The sequence below is a fragment of the Bombyx mori genome, chromosome 12 (assembly GCF_030269925.1).
Source record: "Bombyx mori chromosome 12, ASM3026992v2".
Classification (NCBI taxonomy): domain Eukaryota; kingdom Metazoa; phylum Arthropoda; class Insecta; order Lepidoptera; family Bombycidae; genus Bombyx; species Bombyx mori.
Window position 1 is genome coordinate 10,580,441 of NC_085118.1, and position 14,028 is coordinate 10,594,468.

The following is a 14,028-nucleotide window of genomic DNA, read 5'->3' on the forward strand; positions in this document are numbered from 1 at the left end:
CTGTATATAGTTCTATAGAACTGTTGGGATATGCCACCATGCTTTCAAATTTTATCCTAATAGTTCTATATGGTACTGTAGTATGGTTTTTGCTATTGACTGATAGCATTCAGTTAAAAACTTTATATTTTTTTAATTGATATTTTATTTTTATTATACATCCGAGATTTGATTGATCTCGGTAATCATTTGTTTAAAACCGAAGATCCGACTTCAATCACAGCATTGACAATTTCTTTGTAAACCGAAGGAACAGTATTTTTTTCCAAATTTTTGTTATCGTTTACTTCCCTAGTAACAATTGCAGAAACTAAAAGTTCGATAACGTTTGATGTACCTACAATTCGCAGTTTCAGTTTATCCTTTTCCTTAAATTGAACAAAGTTTATATAGAATCCGATTAATATTAAAAATCCTAAAGTTTGATGCGGTTGTTGGTTGTGTTAAAGTTTTTCGCTAAAACGTATTTGAAAAAGAAATTTGGCATATATGTTAATTTAGACACACTTAGGTGGGTACCCTATAAATTATCGCTCTATCGGAACGCTTTTGTAGACAGGTTGAAAAGGAACTAAGGGCAAAAAGATTGATAAACGAAATATATGGGATATAAAAAAAGATCGTTATGCTTACTCTCCATAGTAGAAAGGGCCATTGATTTAAAACTCTCTGGAAAGGACACCATCTCAATGTACCTATTCAAAAGTGTCCGCTGTAAGGGAGCAAATTTAAGTAGCGCCATAAACTACCACACTACTTCAATCATATAATTTCCAATTTCCACACCAACGGCGGATCCAGGGGGGGGCGGTCATGGGGGTCATGACCCCCCCCCTGAGCTAGTTCCAGGACTTGAACTAACTTGGACTAATTGAAGAACGTCATGATTTATTTATTATCTATTGTTACCAAAATTAAATTATAAGTTCTTAACTTGCCCACGACTATGTGACCCCCTCCTGGCGCCAAAGGTGGATCCGCCCTTGTTCCATACTAGCACTATTTCGGTCAGTCTACCAACAATAATTTTGATGTTTACAGGTGGGCACTTTTTAAACCTGTTTCCTGTACAAGATGGTATTCCTTACCTCTACCCTCCATAGTTAAGCTATACCAATAGCCGTCGTGTGTTGAAAGCAAAAATCTCAGAAAATCTTTACTTGGATTCGTTTAGGATTGTCAGCTATTTTATCCTTTTTTTGTTTAAATATACTCGAAAAAACACATCTGAATTAAAATAAATATTTATATTAAAACTTAAAACACTTGAAATAAATACATGTTAGATTAATAATTTAAACTTTAGATTAAATACCTATCAATCGCATCTCCATGTTCAGATTGGTTATCTATAGTACATAATATGATCGCCTCTAAAGATTCTAATAAAAAATGACAATAGCTTAATCATCGATTTTTTCAAAACCGATAATTTTTATTTATTTTGCTAACTAGTTCTGAAATAAAAATACCTTTTTGGTTTGTTTCTACAATTGCATTTGAGAACAATATTTCATCATCATAAAGTATTTTAAGTAGAAGTGATGACTTAATGTAATATTTATAAATAGATAGTTTTCTTTACATAAAATATTGGAAAAGTTAATTTAACCAAACGTCATATAGTATATTGTCTTCTGCATCATTATCGTTTATAACTCTGAGTGTCTTTAGAGTTTGTAAGTAAAATGTCAATTCAGAAGTCACTACACCATGTTGGGGGCTTCCATTAGCAACTATATTCATTTTAATTAGTTGTTCTCTTAATTTATCTTTAAAATTATCATGTACTCGTTTGTATATAAACTTTATTTGTTCAGGTGGCAAAATATCAATTAATGCTTCATGTAACTTCACTAAATGTTTTGAAATATTGCGGAATGTTTGAGAAGGAACTGGGGGCTTTGCATCCCACCCTGTTAATTGAGAACATAACATATTACTTACAATTAAGCAAATCTTATTTTCTATTTCCTGTTTATGGCTAGCAATATCACTCTCAATAGCAACAAAACCGCTCAATGATACCTCAGAAGAATGTATTTTCTCTAACAGCTGTTTTATCATAGGTAAAAACCATAATATAACCTGTAAAGATCGAGATACTAGAGCTAAATTGGATGTAGAAATAGTTTTAAGTCCAGCACTTTGTATTGCCCCTGCACCGAGAACAAGTTGGCAGCACCGAGAATTAAACAATCTTAATAATTCTAACATACAATGAACTAAATACTGAACTATAATGGGAGATTGTCTGGTTGCATCACAGTATTCCAATAAAATTTTTATAAGTAGTTGAACTGTCCCTACCAGAGCATAGCTTTCTTTGTTTATAAAAAGATATTTTCCGTCTGGTTTCCCACTTTCATACAGTAAATTAGGAGGTATTTCTTGAATTTCACATATTTTTGTGATTGCACTTTGCAATTCATATGGAACATCTGCAGTTTTCCATCGTTCAGCATTTAGAGAAGCTGTTAATTGAGATCTGCGTTCAGTGTGAAGTGTCTGTATATACTTCATAGCAAAGCTCCTTAGAGCCAAATTCATGGCATTACTACAATATCCGGTTACATCCTCACATTTGGTGCAAAATTCTTTAATCAAATTTGATAGGAGAGATAACTGTGACATATCAGAACACACATAATCTTTGTCTGTTTTAGTTACAATTAGGTTAGCACATCTTTCATTGCAGTAATCTGACAATGAAACAATCATTTTTTTCAATTTGTCTTCAATAGATGTCAATTCTTCAGCTGACCAAATCTCTTCATTATCACTCCCATTAACATCTTCCATTTGACTTACATCTATAATCAAATTTGTTAATGATAGTATTCTTTTAAATAACATAACTAAGTTTGGAGTCACTTTTTGCAAAAATAAAATGCCTTCGTTGCACAATAGCCACATGTTATCTGCATTTGATCCTCTTAAAACAATTTCAAAACAACCATCTCGCTGTGAAATAATTTCAATTACTGATTGTTTTATTGTAGCTTGAATAGATGTCATAGCTTCCATTTTAAATGTGTCTAGAAAATCAAATTCTTTGAGACGAAGAATGCCAGAAACAATTGATATAATTTTATCTTTTTCAGGAATGTCACTTTCATCTATTAGTGGTCTATTTAAGTCACATACAATGAATTTTAGGAATTCATTACTTAACATTTTATGAATTAACCTTTTCATTTCAGTTAATTGTGGAGATAAGTGTCTAAATGCCTGTATGCCTGTAAGTCGAGTTGACAATACTTTTTGTGTAGAGCCTATTAAATCCAATGCAGCAACATAGTCCGATGTACTGAGTAATAGCTGAATCATAGGTTGAGTCTGTTGTACTGTTGACATTAGCTTAAGAATTTCATGAACATGACCAAGATTACAATTTATCCTAGTTAAGCTTTTTAATTTCAATGGACATTCAGTCAGATTCTTTTTAACTTGGTTAATATGTTTTCTTGTTTTCTGAACAGTATTGACAGCTTTTGCCATCTGTTCCATTATTGTATCATGTGAAAGCATAGCATGAAAAAATGCATCTGATCTTTGTGCTACTTGCTTTGAAATATTCATTTCTATTACATCCAGATAAGTGCTCAATGTTTCTTGCAGAGATCTTATAGCTACATCATTATCTACAGAACTACAAAGGTTTGGAAAAACTTTACTGAAAACCACTGGATCATTTAATGGCAAACCTGGTTCATAGAATATATCTGGTATTTCACAATCATTTTCTATGATTGCAGTTTTATTTTTAACTGGCAAATTTTCTTTTAGTCTTAAATGTCTTCGGTACCTCTTAGCAATTTTTTTACAATAAGATTCAAAATGTGTCAATGTTACATCTGGTAAATAAGGACTAGGAAGTATATCAATTTTATCCACAAAGCTGTCACCCCATGTTTTCGTGAAGAAATTGCTCTGCTTACCTCTATTCGGATCATTCAGTACTGCAGGGAGATTTTGTGAAGAAGAATAGAATGTCCAAGACTCATTAGGTGTCCTGGTATATGTATGATATTCTCGGATGTGGTACTTAAAACCAGCTTTCCGTAAATCTCCAAATTGTAATGCAGAGCACATCCCATTTTGTCCATATTGACAAAGGATTATGGTTCCCTCTTTTATGGAGTGCTTATCTAGTATATGTCTGTAAAATAAATATTAGCATATAAGTATTGGGCTTACAAAACATTTAGGAATATCTATAGAAGGGTATATCGCTAGCCATTTCAAACAGCAACTTTTGTGAACATCCATATCATTCATCTGTATTAGCCATATATACTTAATGTATTTGCTTTTACGTTCAGCGAGCGCCGAGTCATTAACTAAATACCAAATCATAGAGCATAGCTATAGGTGCCGACGTCGCTTAATTGAATAAGATGAAGATCACTTAATTTATAAAATAAGTCTTAATTTTAAACCTTTCAAATTCTGCTGCTGTGCTGAAAACAAGGCTGGGGCAGTGTGAACAGTTTTGCCATGCTGGATTCGTGCTTGATGATGAATTTTCCTCCATAACATTTTTAGTATAGATTGATTTCTGTATGTATAAGTACACTTTTCTTTATGAATTTCGAATATTGACTCTAAGAAAACTTGAACTTAGGCAAAAAAATAGCTACATTTTTTTTAAAAACTGATGACATGACATCTCGTTTGATAAATGTTAAAGTGACATTGACATTTGAATTGTTGTCCCGTTTTTTGTTTTTGGAGGCAAAGAAAATATAGCCCATACGTTTAAAATCTCTAAAAGGAACATTTGAAGCCTAACATCAAAAGTGAAAGGGAACCGCATTTGGAAGGCTACCTGGAAAATATCACTTTAAGCGGAAAGGAAGCATATTGCAACATTTTTGTTAATTGTCAAAAACCTTAACCATCGAATGACCGTTCCGATATCGAGTCGAGGGAACGCGCTCTCGCCCCCGTCACGTAACAGCCGGAGTCCCGCAAGGCTCCGCCCTCTTCCGTTATTGTTCAATTTGTATATCAATGATGTACCCCGGTCTCCGGAGACCCATTTGGCGCTCTTCGCCGATGACACGGCTATCTACTACTTGTGTAGGAAGAAGTCGTTATTGCATCGGCGACTACAGACAGCAGCTACCACCTTGGGACAGTGGTTCCGGAAGTGGAGCATCGACATCAACCCCACGAAAAGCACAGTGGTGCTCTTCAGAAGGGGTCGCCCTCCGAATACCACATTGAGCATCCCGCTCCCGACCAGACGCGTCAACACCTCCGCCTCTGCCATTCGGCCAATCATGATGTACGACCATTACCGAATCCTGATCATGCAGGATCTAGTCACCGTCGACGCCCTAGACACGTCCTTGCGGATCCATCAGATCCAATAACCTTTGCATTAGACGCCTTCAGCTCTAACACTAGGAGCAGGCTTAGGGACCCCGGTAACCGCACTCGTCGAACTCGACAAGGAGGTCGACGGGCAACCTAACCCATGCATCAGCCCGCTGTCTTTCTCGCCGGATCTTCTCAGCGGGTCACGGTTCCGATCCGGTAGTAGATTCATTCGCGAAGCTGCTGCCCTAGAGTTGTTAGGTCTCCTTTGGAGGCGCTTGGGCAGCTGTTAGCAAATCCCACCCCTCCTGGCTGAGCCTTTGCTCGCCCCCCTGGTGAAACTGGAAAGGCCTCCGGGCTACCAGTAATCTCTCAATCATAAAAAAATGTACGACTAACTCATACCGTGGGCCCCGAAGGTCAAATACTTAGGCGTCACCCTCGACAGATGGATGACAGTCCGCCCCCACTTAAAGACGGTATTCGACCGTGCCACCTTCATACTAGGACGCCTCTACCCGATGATTTGCAGGCGAAGTAAATTGTTCCTTATAAATAAGGTGACACTCTACAAAACTTGCATACGCCCCGTCGTGACCTATGCAAGTGTAGTGTTCGCTCACGCGGCCCGCACTAACTTAAAATCACTCCAAATTATTCAATCCCGTTTTTGCAGCATAGCCGTCGGAACCCCATGGTTCGTCAGGAACATCGACCTCCATGACGACTTGGACTTAGAGTCCATCAGTAAGTATCTACAGTCGACATCGATGCGCCACTTCGACAAAGCGGCACAACACGACAACCCTCTCATCGTGGCCGCTGGTAACTACATTCCCGATCCTGCGGACAGAATGGAAAGCAGTCAACGAAACACGTCATTTCGGATCCTCCCGATCCACTAACGGTCCTTTTAGGTACCTCAAGCACCGGCCATCGTTCTCGTCGATCCCGTCATTTGCGACGAAGGGCTCGACGAGTAAATTAACCCACAGACACAGCCCACTGAGTTTCTCGCCGGATCTTCTCACTGGGTCGCGTTTCCGAATCGGTGGTAGATTCTGCAAAGCACGGCTCTTGCTAGGGTTCGTGTTAGCAACATAGTCAGGTTTGAGCCTCTTAGGAAAAAAAATCGAAAGACTTTATTTAGCCTTTACTTTGAATGGTGTCCAATAAAAGATTTCTTTTGAAATGAGATTTCGGAATGAAATGAGAAGGTGACAAAGGAAAACGAGATGAACTAAGTGAACTTTAGGTATTGTATGAGATGAAATGAAATAACTCTTGATTAAAATAGTGGTAATTTACAGAAAGTTTAATTACTCTTCAAAAGAAGTGAAGTTTTTTATTTTGTTTTTTTTATTATTGTTAAATTGGTGGACGAGCTCACAACCCACTTGGTATTAAGTCGTTACTGGAGCACCTAGAAACCATCGACGAAAATGCCGTCACTCACTTTGAGACATTAGTTCGAAGTCTCGGCTGCCCCACCCTTCAAACTGAAACGCATTACTGCTTCAAGGAAGACATAGGCAGGGTGGTAGTACCTACCCGTGCGTGTTCACAACACGCTTTATCACCAAGTCCAGCGGTTTTGTTTCATATTTCCGCGCCGTTTTTTCGAAGTAACGTTCCGACGCTGTCTTCAGATACTTACTAATTGAATCTAATTCTAGGTCTTATTTAAACTCTATTCAGGGAGCTTTGAATGTAACTTAGGCGCTGAGTAAATACATGTAATACTGGTGTTTGTCAGGTAACCATGATTATTGCTAGGAAATAATTTAGGATAGGTATTGTTTAATTTTCCTTGATCTATGTGAAAAGTATTTAAGGTAGCTTATTATGTTACTTTCTACTTAAGTATAAAAAGGGTAAATTTGGAATCCAAACAAACATTTAGATTTTTTATTTGAGTCAGATTCCTGGCTTATGAATCTAACTATAGTAATAAAGAATAAATAAATAATAACAAAATCGATCGAGTTATTTATAACACAATATAATACAATGAAAAAGAGTTCAGTCTGATAAGCAAAAAAAAAACGGTACGCGTGCAACTTGGTGCATATGAAAGAAGTGAAACTTCATTTGCGGTGTGTAGAATTGTGGTTTTCTTTATTTTACTTGCTTAAATTATTTTTCCCGTTCAAATGCGTGCAGAGCACTCCGAGCAACGGCTTATAACTAATTCCGCATCCGGCTATTCGCCGTCTCAACTGTCAAAACTTTTGTGTTTCATCTACGTGACACTACCGCCATCTAAAAGTAGTTTGTCGCAGCTGCCATCCAGCGCACAATATACCAACAATATACATAGACCTATACTTCAGTGACAATATACGACTACCCATCATATATTTAGTTAATAAATAATTGTTTTACAGTTTTGATTTCGGGAACGGTTTAGTTATAACCTAAGTATCATAGTTTGAGAGGTTTTTTTTATTGTCGTTGCGCCAACATGGTATTTAGTACTCGTAATTTAGTAGCTACCGAAACTCATACGATATCACAGTGTAAATGTTACCTTCATAATGACATGAGGTTGAAGTCTCAATTGTATGAAATTACGCCTGACTCATATTTTCAGATTCGTGGTAGAAATACGCATGATGGTAGCAGCCACCCGTTCGAACTCACAATACGTTTGGTAAATTCCAGTTGGCCGTGGGAAAATGCTAGTTTAATACTTAGAGAATGCTGCTGCCCAATCACCAACCTTAGGCACCTTTTAAAACACTTATTCAGTATGAAATGACGTGACGCTATTTTTTTCCAAAGAAATTGGTAAAATTTTGACCAAAATCCCAATGAGGAAGATAATGAAAAGGGGTATTACTATATTCAGATTCATTTATTAAATTTTTTGATAATTCTTTTTGTAATTAAATAACGAACACCGAATTTTATTTTCATAGACTAGTCATTTAGGTGGTACCAGCTTACTTCGCAGCATACTGATGTAACATTCAACAAGTTACTCCAAATAAATTGATTAGATTTAGTTAAAAATGTTAAGTTAAAAATATTATTTTCATTCTTTTTGGCAATGGTAACATGCGCATGAAACCGCAGATTTAAATATTAAATTTCTTTCTCCATCCAAGCACAGGACTTTGACAGGTACCTGAAAAAGTATTTTTTACATAAGTAGATAGATATATGTGTTTATAATTTATAAAAAGAAAATAATAATACGTGGCGTGTAACGCATTAAGTTTTATGTTACAAAATATATCTACATATTACATTAAATTTGTAAAAAAGAATGTAATACGTTATATTATTGTCCTAGGAAAAAAAAAATCGTCCGACTTGCTGGTCTTTAAGCAAATCCGCATTTGAGGATCCGTCGGTACGTTAAATAGCGTGCCAACAAAAAATACTACTACTACTACTACTACTGCTGCTGCTGCGCTGGCGCTATCACCCCGTAGTGGGTCTTGGCCTCCGACGATAAACGTCGCCATTTATCCCGGCGCTGCGCAATATCTTGCCAGTCCGACACTTGGAGCTCACGTAAATTTCCTTCTACAGTGTCAGACCAACGGTACTTGGGCCTCCCTGCGGGGTGGCGTCCTTCCGGTACACCCGTTTCACAGCTCGAACTTGTTCCATACGCACTACATGCCTGAGCCATCCGAGTTTCCACGCCTTGACCTCCCTCAGAATATTTGGCTCACCAAAAACTGAGTTTAAGTCGTCGTGGCCTAAAGGATAAAACGTCCAGTGCATTCGTGTCGAGTGATGCAACGGTTTTCGAATCCCGCAAGCGCATACTAATTTTCCTAATGAAATACATACTTATCAAATGTTCACCATTGACTTCCACGGTGAAGGAATAACATCGTGTAATAAAAATCAAACGCGCAAAATTATAATTTGCGTAATTACTGGTGGAAGGGCGTGTCAATCCGCACGGGTAGATACCACCACCCTGCCTATTTCTGCCGTGAAGCAGTAATGCGTTTCGGTTTGAAGAGTGGGGCAGCCGCTGTAACTATACGGAGACCTTGAACTCATATCGCAAGGTGGGTGTCAGCATTTACGTTGTACATGTCTATGGGCTGCGGTAACCACTGAATACCACGTGGGCTGTGAGCTGATCCACCCATATGCAATAAAAGATACTAAATAAAAGTGTAGGTATATATAGGTACTGTCGTATTTATTTTAGCAGATGTATCCGGTGTGTCCCGTGGTAAAGAAATCATTAATATTTGCCAAGATAGAAACGATTATTATTACATTATTTAGAAAGTATTAAACTAGGTTAAAAGATGTCTTCGTTTAGCCAATTTTTTCTGAATATGTAACAAACATCCCAACGTGCAACTTAATATGTATCGATAAGATCTATTTTGAAAAAATCTGTTAAGTGCCACATTGTTCACAATAGCAAAGATAGTAGTAAAACTTCTTTAGCGATTATTGAATATCTTTGATCAGTTCAAGTTCAAAAGTTTTAAGTCTAAGAAACCTGGCGTCTTAAATATTTCGCCACGGACGCTTCAAACAAGAAGTATATTTACGTACATCTTCAGCTTCCATTATGTTACAGCATTGTCCTAATGAAGTTACGGGATGTCTCTTAAACCCAAGCATAATACTGGGAAGGGACCAGGACTCACAATACCCGCGGCATGCATTCGTTGTTATTTTAAATTCTACGCAATCTGGGATGCTTATATTTCTTGTGTGACCTGAAACACATGAATGAATCATTCTCAGAAACATAAGTGGATAATTATTTTCCATATTATTTTACAGTATCAATGGAGTTTACCAAAGTATATTAAAACTGCAATTTGTGTTGTTAAATTATTTTTTATAAATAAATACGAACCAATTCTATGACAGCCTGGTTTTCTCCACGATTCAGCGGCAAAAATTTGGCATAAAAACATGAGGGTAACAATAAATCTAAGAAGCATGTTGATGAAATTCCCGTGGAATCAACTCTGCGAATGATGAAGTAAACCCATGTCGATTTGCTTTTATACGTAGATGTGTCAGAGGTTTCACAAAAGATATGACATTTTAATTTTAAACTATTTCTATCAAACTAATAAATGTAGGCATTTATTAGCTGAAACATAATAGAATAGTCACAATAGGCGGAAATTTAACGCCGCTTCTAGGTCCTATAAGAGGGCTATTGCCAGGGCGAAGTCGGAGCACGTTGCCAGAATTGGCGAGCGACTGAAGAGCTATCCCGCCGGGAGCCGTGCTTTCTGGTCGCTCGCTAAGGCTGCGGAAGGTAACTTCTGCAGGTCTAGTCTCCCACCACTACGCAAGTCCGATGACAGTCTGGCCCATATTGCGAAAGAGAAGGCTGACCTTCTGGTCAAACTCTTCGCCTCGAACTCGACTGTGGACGACGGGGGTGCCACACCACCGAACATCCCCCGGTGTGATAGTTTCCTGCCGGAGATCTGCTTTACACAGTGTGCAGTCAGGCGGGAACTCCGACTCCTGGACGTCCATAAGTCGAGTGGGCCGGACGGCATTCCTGCTGTGGTTCTGAAAAGGTGCGCCCCTGAGCTGACGCCTGCGCTAACGCGTTTGTATCGCCTCTCTTATTGCACTAACAGGGTTCCGTCTTCATGGAAGAACGCCCACGTCCACCCTATCCCCAAGAAGGGTGACCGGTCGGACCCATCGAGCTATAGGCCTATCGCGATAACTTCCTTGCTTTCCAAGGTGATGGAGCGAATTATAAATATACAACTCCTGAAGTATCTTGAAGATCGCCAGCTGATCAGTGACCGACAGTACGGTTTCCGTCACGGTCGCTCAGCTGGCGATCTTCTTGTATACCTTACTCACAGGTGGGCTGAAGCCTTGGAGAGCAAGGGCGAGGCTCTTGCTGTGAGCCTTGATATCGCGAAGGCCTTCGACAGGGTCTGGCATAGGGCACTTCTGTCGAAGCTACCATCTTACGGAATCCCCGAGGGTCTCTGCAAGTGGATCGCTAGCTTTTTGGATGGGCGGAGCATCACGGTCGTTGTAGACGGTGACTGTTCTGATACCATGACCATTAACGCTGGCGTTCCACAAGGTTCGGTGCTCTCCCCCACGCTTTTCATCCTGTATATCAATGACATGCTGTCTATTGATGGCATGCATTGCTATGCGGATAACAGCACGGGGGATGCGCGATATATCGGCCATCAGAGTCTCTCTCGAAGCGTGGTGCAAGAGAGACGATCAAAACTTGTGTCTGAAGTGGAGAGCTCTCTGGGGCGAGTCTCCAAATGGGGTGAATAGAACTTGGTTCAATTCAACCCGTTAAAGACACAAGTTTGCGCGTTCACTGCGAAGAAGGCTTTGTCATGCACCCTTTGTCATGGCGCCGCAATTCCAAGGAGTATCCCTGCAATCTTCCGAGAGTATTGGGATACTTGGGGTCGACATTTCGAGCGATGTCCAGTTTCGGAGTCATTTGGAAGGCAAAGCCAAGTTGGCGTCCAAAATGCTGGGAGTCCTCAACAGAGCGAAGCGGTACTTCACGTCTGGACAAAGGCTTCTGCTTTATAAAACACAAGTCCGGCCTCGCGTGGAGTACTGCTCCCATCTCTGGGCCGGGGCTCCCAAATACCAGCTTCTTCCATTTGACTCCATACAGAGGAGGGCCGTTCGGATTGTCGATAATCCCAATCTCACGGATCGTTTGGAACCTCTGGGTCTGCGGAGGGACTTCGGTTCCCTCTGTATTTTGTACCGTATGTTCCATGGGGAGTGCTCTGAGGAATTGTTCGAGATGATACCGGCATCTCGTTTTTACCATCGCACCGCCCGCCACCGGAGTAGAGTTCATCCGTACTATCTGGAGCCACTGCGGTCATCCACAGTGCGTTTCCAGAGATCTTTTTTGCCACGTACCATCCGGCTATGGAATGAGCTCCCCTCCACGGTGTTTCCCGAGCGCTATGACATGTCCTTCTTCAAACGAGGCTTGTGGAGAGTATTAAGCGGTAGGCAGCGGCTTGGTTCTGCCCCTGGCATTGCTGAAGTCCATGGGCAACGGTAACCACTCACCATCAGGTGGGCCGTATGCTCGTCTGCCTACAAGGGCAATAAAAAAAATAAAAAAAAATTTCAATGCTGATGTGTGGTGAACAATGTTGACAGTACTTCCTTCTAGTTACTTATATTGATGACGAGCTCGCGACTCATTTAGGTCTCCTTAACTCGATATTAACAAGCTATAGACCTAACTTTCAGTTATTTTGAAATAATGACTAGGTATTCTATGTCGCAAACTGCAACGCATGATTTCTTCGTGTCAGATTCGTGGCAGGACGATGGTACGTATCCGTACAGTTAATGTTATAACCAGTAATTACATATTTTTATAAATTTTGGGGTTCGATGCAATTACTTCTCGTCATTATTCTTTCATCGTGATCGTCGTTTGTGGGTAACATATACCAAAAAATTCACCGGCACAGTCACATCGCTTGATAAATGTTTTAGCAGTTAAGAAAGTTAAACAGGAAAATAAAACCTATGATGTAGTTAATTACTGCAAACATTTAGTAATAATGAACACAATGTGTGACAGGGAGTAATTGTATGCTTATAACTTCATTAGCTTAAATATTTCAATGTAAAGGCACTAAAATAAAAATAAAACAATTTAAATTTCACTTTCTTATTTTAAAGTCCGAAAAGTTTTCAACTCCTCCTTGAATTAAATAAAGATAAGGATTTGTTCATCTCATAAATTCGAGCTTACGATCATTAATGTAGAGTAATGGTGTGAAAACAAAAGTATGCGAACCATAAAATTATGAATATTAATTTCTCCCATCTTTGTTGTTCTATTACATTTTGTTTAAATTTAAATAAATTTACATTAACATAAAGAACCACACAGCAAATGTTTATTTTGAGAACCCCGGTAATAGGAGTAAATAAAAAAAAACATTGGACACGATTAAACATTAGTCAGTATACTTCTTACATATGAGTATACTATAATCAAGATCAATGTGCTCTGTAGACAAAAAAATTTAATTATTTAAAAATTAGTATAGTATCTTAAAGTACTGTACTTGTGTTATAAATATGATCATTTTTGTTTGTTTGTTCGTGTTTTATGCTTGATGCGACTTATTAGAGGTCTAATTTTCCTATGTTCTTTTGCAATGCAAAATTTTTTGACTTAAAGTGAACGATCTGATACGAGGCTAGAATCGTTATGTGTTTAGTGATTACAGAAGCGGCAGTCTTCCCTCCGGAAAGTCTGATTCATGGCAGAAATATGTACAATGGTGGTTTCCCATGGGCTCAAAATGCGCCATACCATTAGCAGTACTAGCCCTTAACCCAGCCCACAGCCCACTGAGTTCCTCGCCGGGTCTTTTCAGTGATTTGCGTTACCGATTCGGTGGTAGATTCTGCGAAACACTGCTCTTGCTAGGGCTAGTGTTAACAACGTCCTCAGATTAAAGTCCTGTGAGTTCACCTACTCGTCCGGTTACGCTAACGTAACCCACTTGGTTACCAGCACAGGTGGGAAAAAAGTGTTTGCCATTAGTAGCATTAGTACGGATCTACGAATTTTTATTATCAGCAACACCCATAATAGTTATAATTTTTAAAAACATATAGCAATCGCTATATGTTCTTAAGTTGGACTCTATAATCACTAAGTCACGGTAAACACTTAAGACCAGGTTGGCCGTAAATTCG

General features: G+C 39.0%; 2 protein-coding genes across 3 annotated transcripts; both read right to left on the minus strand.

Annotated features, from left to right (window-relative positions):
* Positions 1-1,232: 1,232 nt before the first annotated feature.
* Positions 1,233-4,697, minus strand: LOC101747031 (vacuolar protein sorting-associated protein 54). 2 transcript variants are annotated; one of them, XM_062671517.1, is made up of 3 exons: positions 4,443-4,697; positions 3,942-4,162; positions 1,233-2,813 (listed from the first exon to the last, which is right to left on the minus strand). In XM_062671517.1, exons 1-3 carry the CDS (start codon positions 4,535-4,537, stop codon positions 1,603-1,605), a joined length of 1,527 nt encoding a protein of 508 aa, XP_062527501.1. In that variant the 5' UTR covers positions 4,538-4,697; the 3' UTR covers positions 1,233-1,602. The 2 variants fall into 2 exon arrangements, with proteins under 2 accessions (XP_062527501.1, XP_037870221.1); XM_038014293.2 differs by having other exon boundaries at positions 1,233-4,162; positions 4,443-4,696.
* Positions 4,698-8,265: 3,568 nt separating this feature from the next.
* On the minus strand, positions 8,266-10,297 carry GPA2 (glycoprotein hormone alpha 2). Its single transcript, NM_001130903.2, has 3 exons — positions 10,175-10,297; positions 9,865-10,031; positions 8,266-8,455 (listed from the first exon to the last, which is right to left on the minus strand). The coding sequence occupies exons 1-3, from the start codon at positions 10,260-10,262 to the stop codon at positions 8,363-8,365; spliced, it is 348 nt and encodes a 115-aa protein (NP_001124375.1). The 5' UTR covers positions 10,263-10,297; the 3' UTR covers positions 8,266-8,362.
* Between the last annotated feature and the right edge of the window lie 3,731 nt (positions 10,298-14,028).

Excerpts from the sequence above, each read along its gene's own strand:
- LOC101747031 (XM_038014293.2), bottom strand. The coding sequence starts at position 4,537 with ATGGAGGAAAATTCATCATCAAGCACGAATCCAGCATGGCAAAACTGT. Across the intron at positions 4,163-4,442 it reads ACAGCAGCAGAATTTGAAAG|ACATATACTAGATAAGCACT; the intron begins GTTTAAAATTAA and ends TTTATTTTACAG.
- GPA2 (NM_001130903.2), bottom strand. The coding sequence starts at position 10,262 with ATGCTTCTTAGATTTATTGTTACCCTCATGTTTTTATGCCAAATTTTT. Across the intron at positions 10,032-10,174 it reads ACCAGGCTGTCATAGAATTG|GTCACACAAGAAATATAAGC; the intron begins GTTCGTATTTAT and ends CATGTGTTTCAG. Across the intron at positions 8,456-9,864 it reads ACATAATGGAAGCTGAAGAT|GTACCTGTCAAAGTCCTGTG; the intron begins GTACGTAAATAT and ends ATACTTTTTCAG.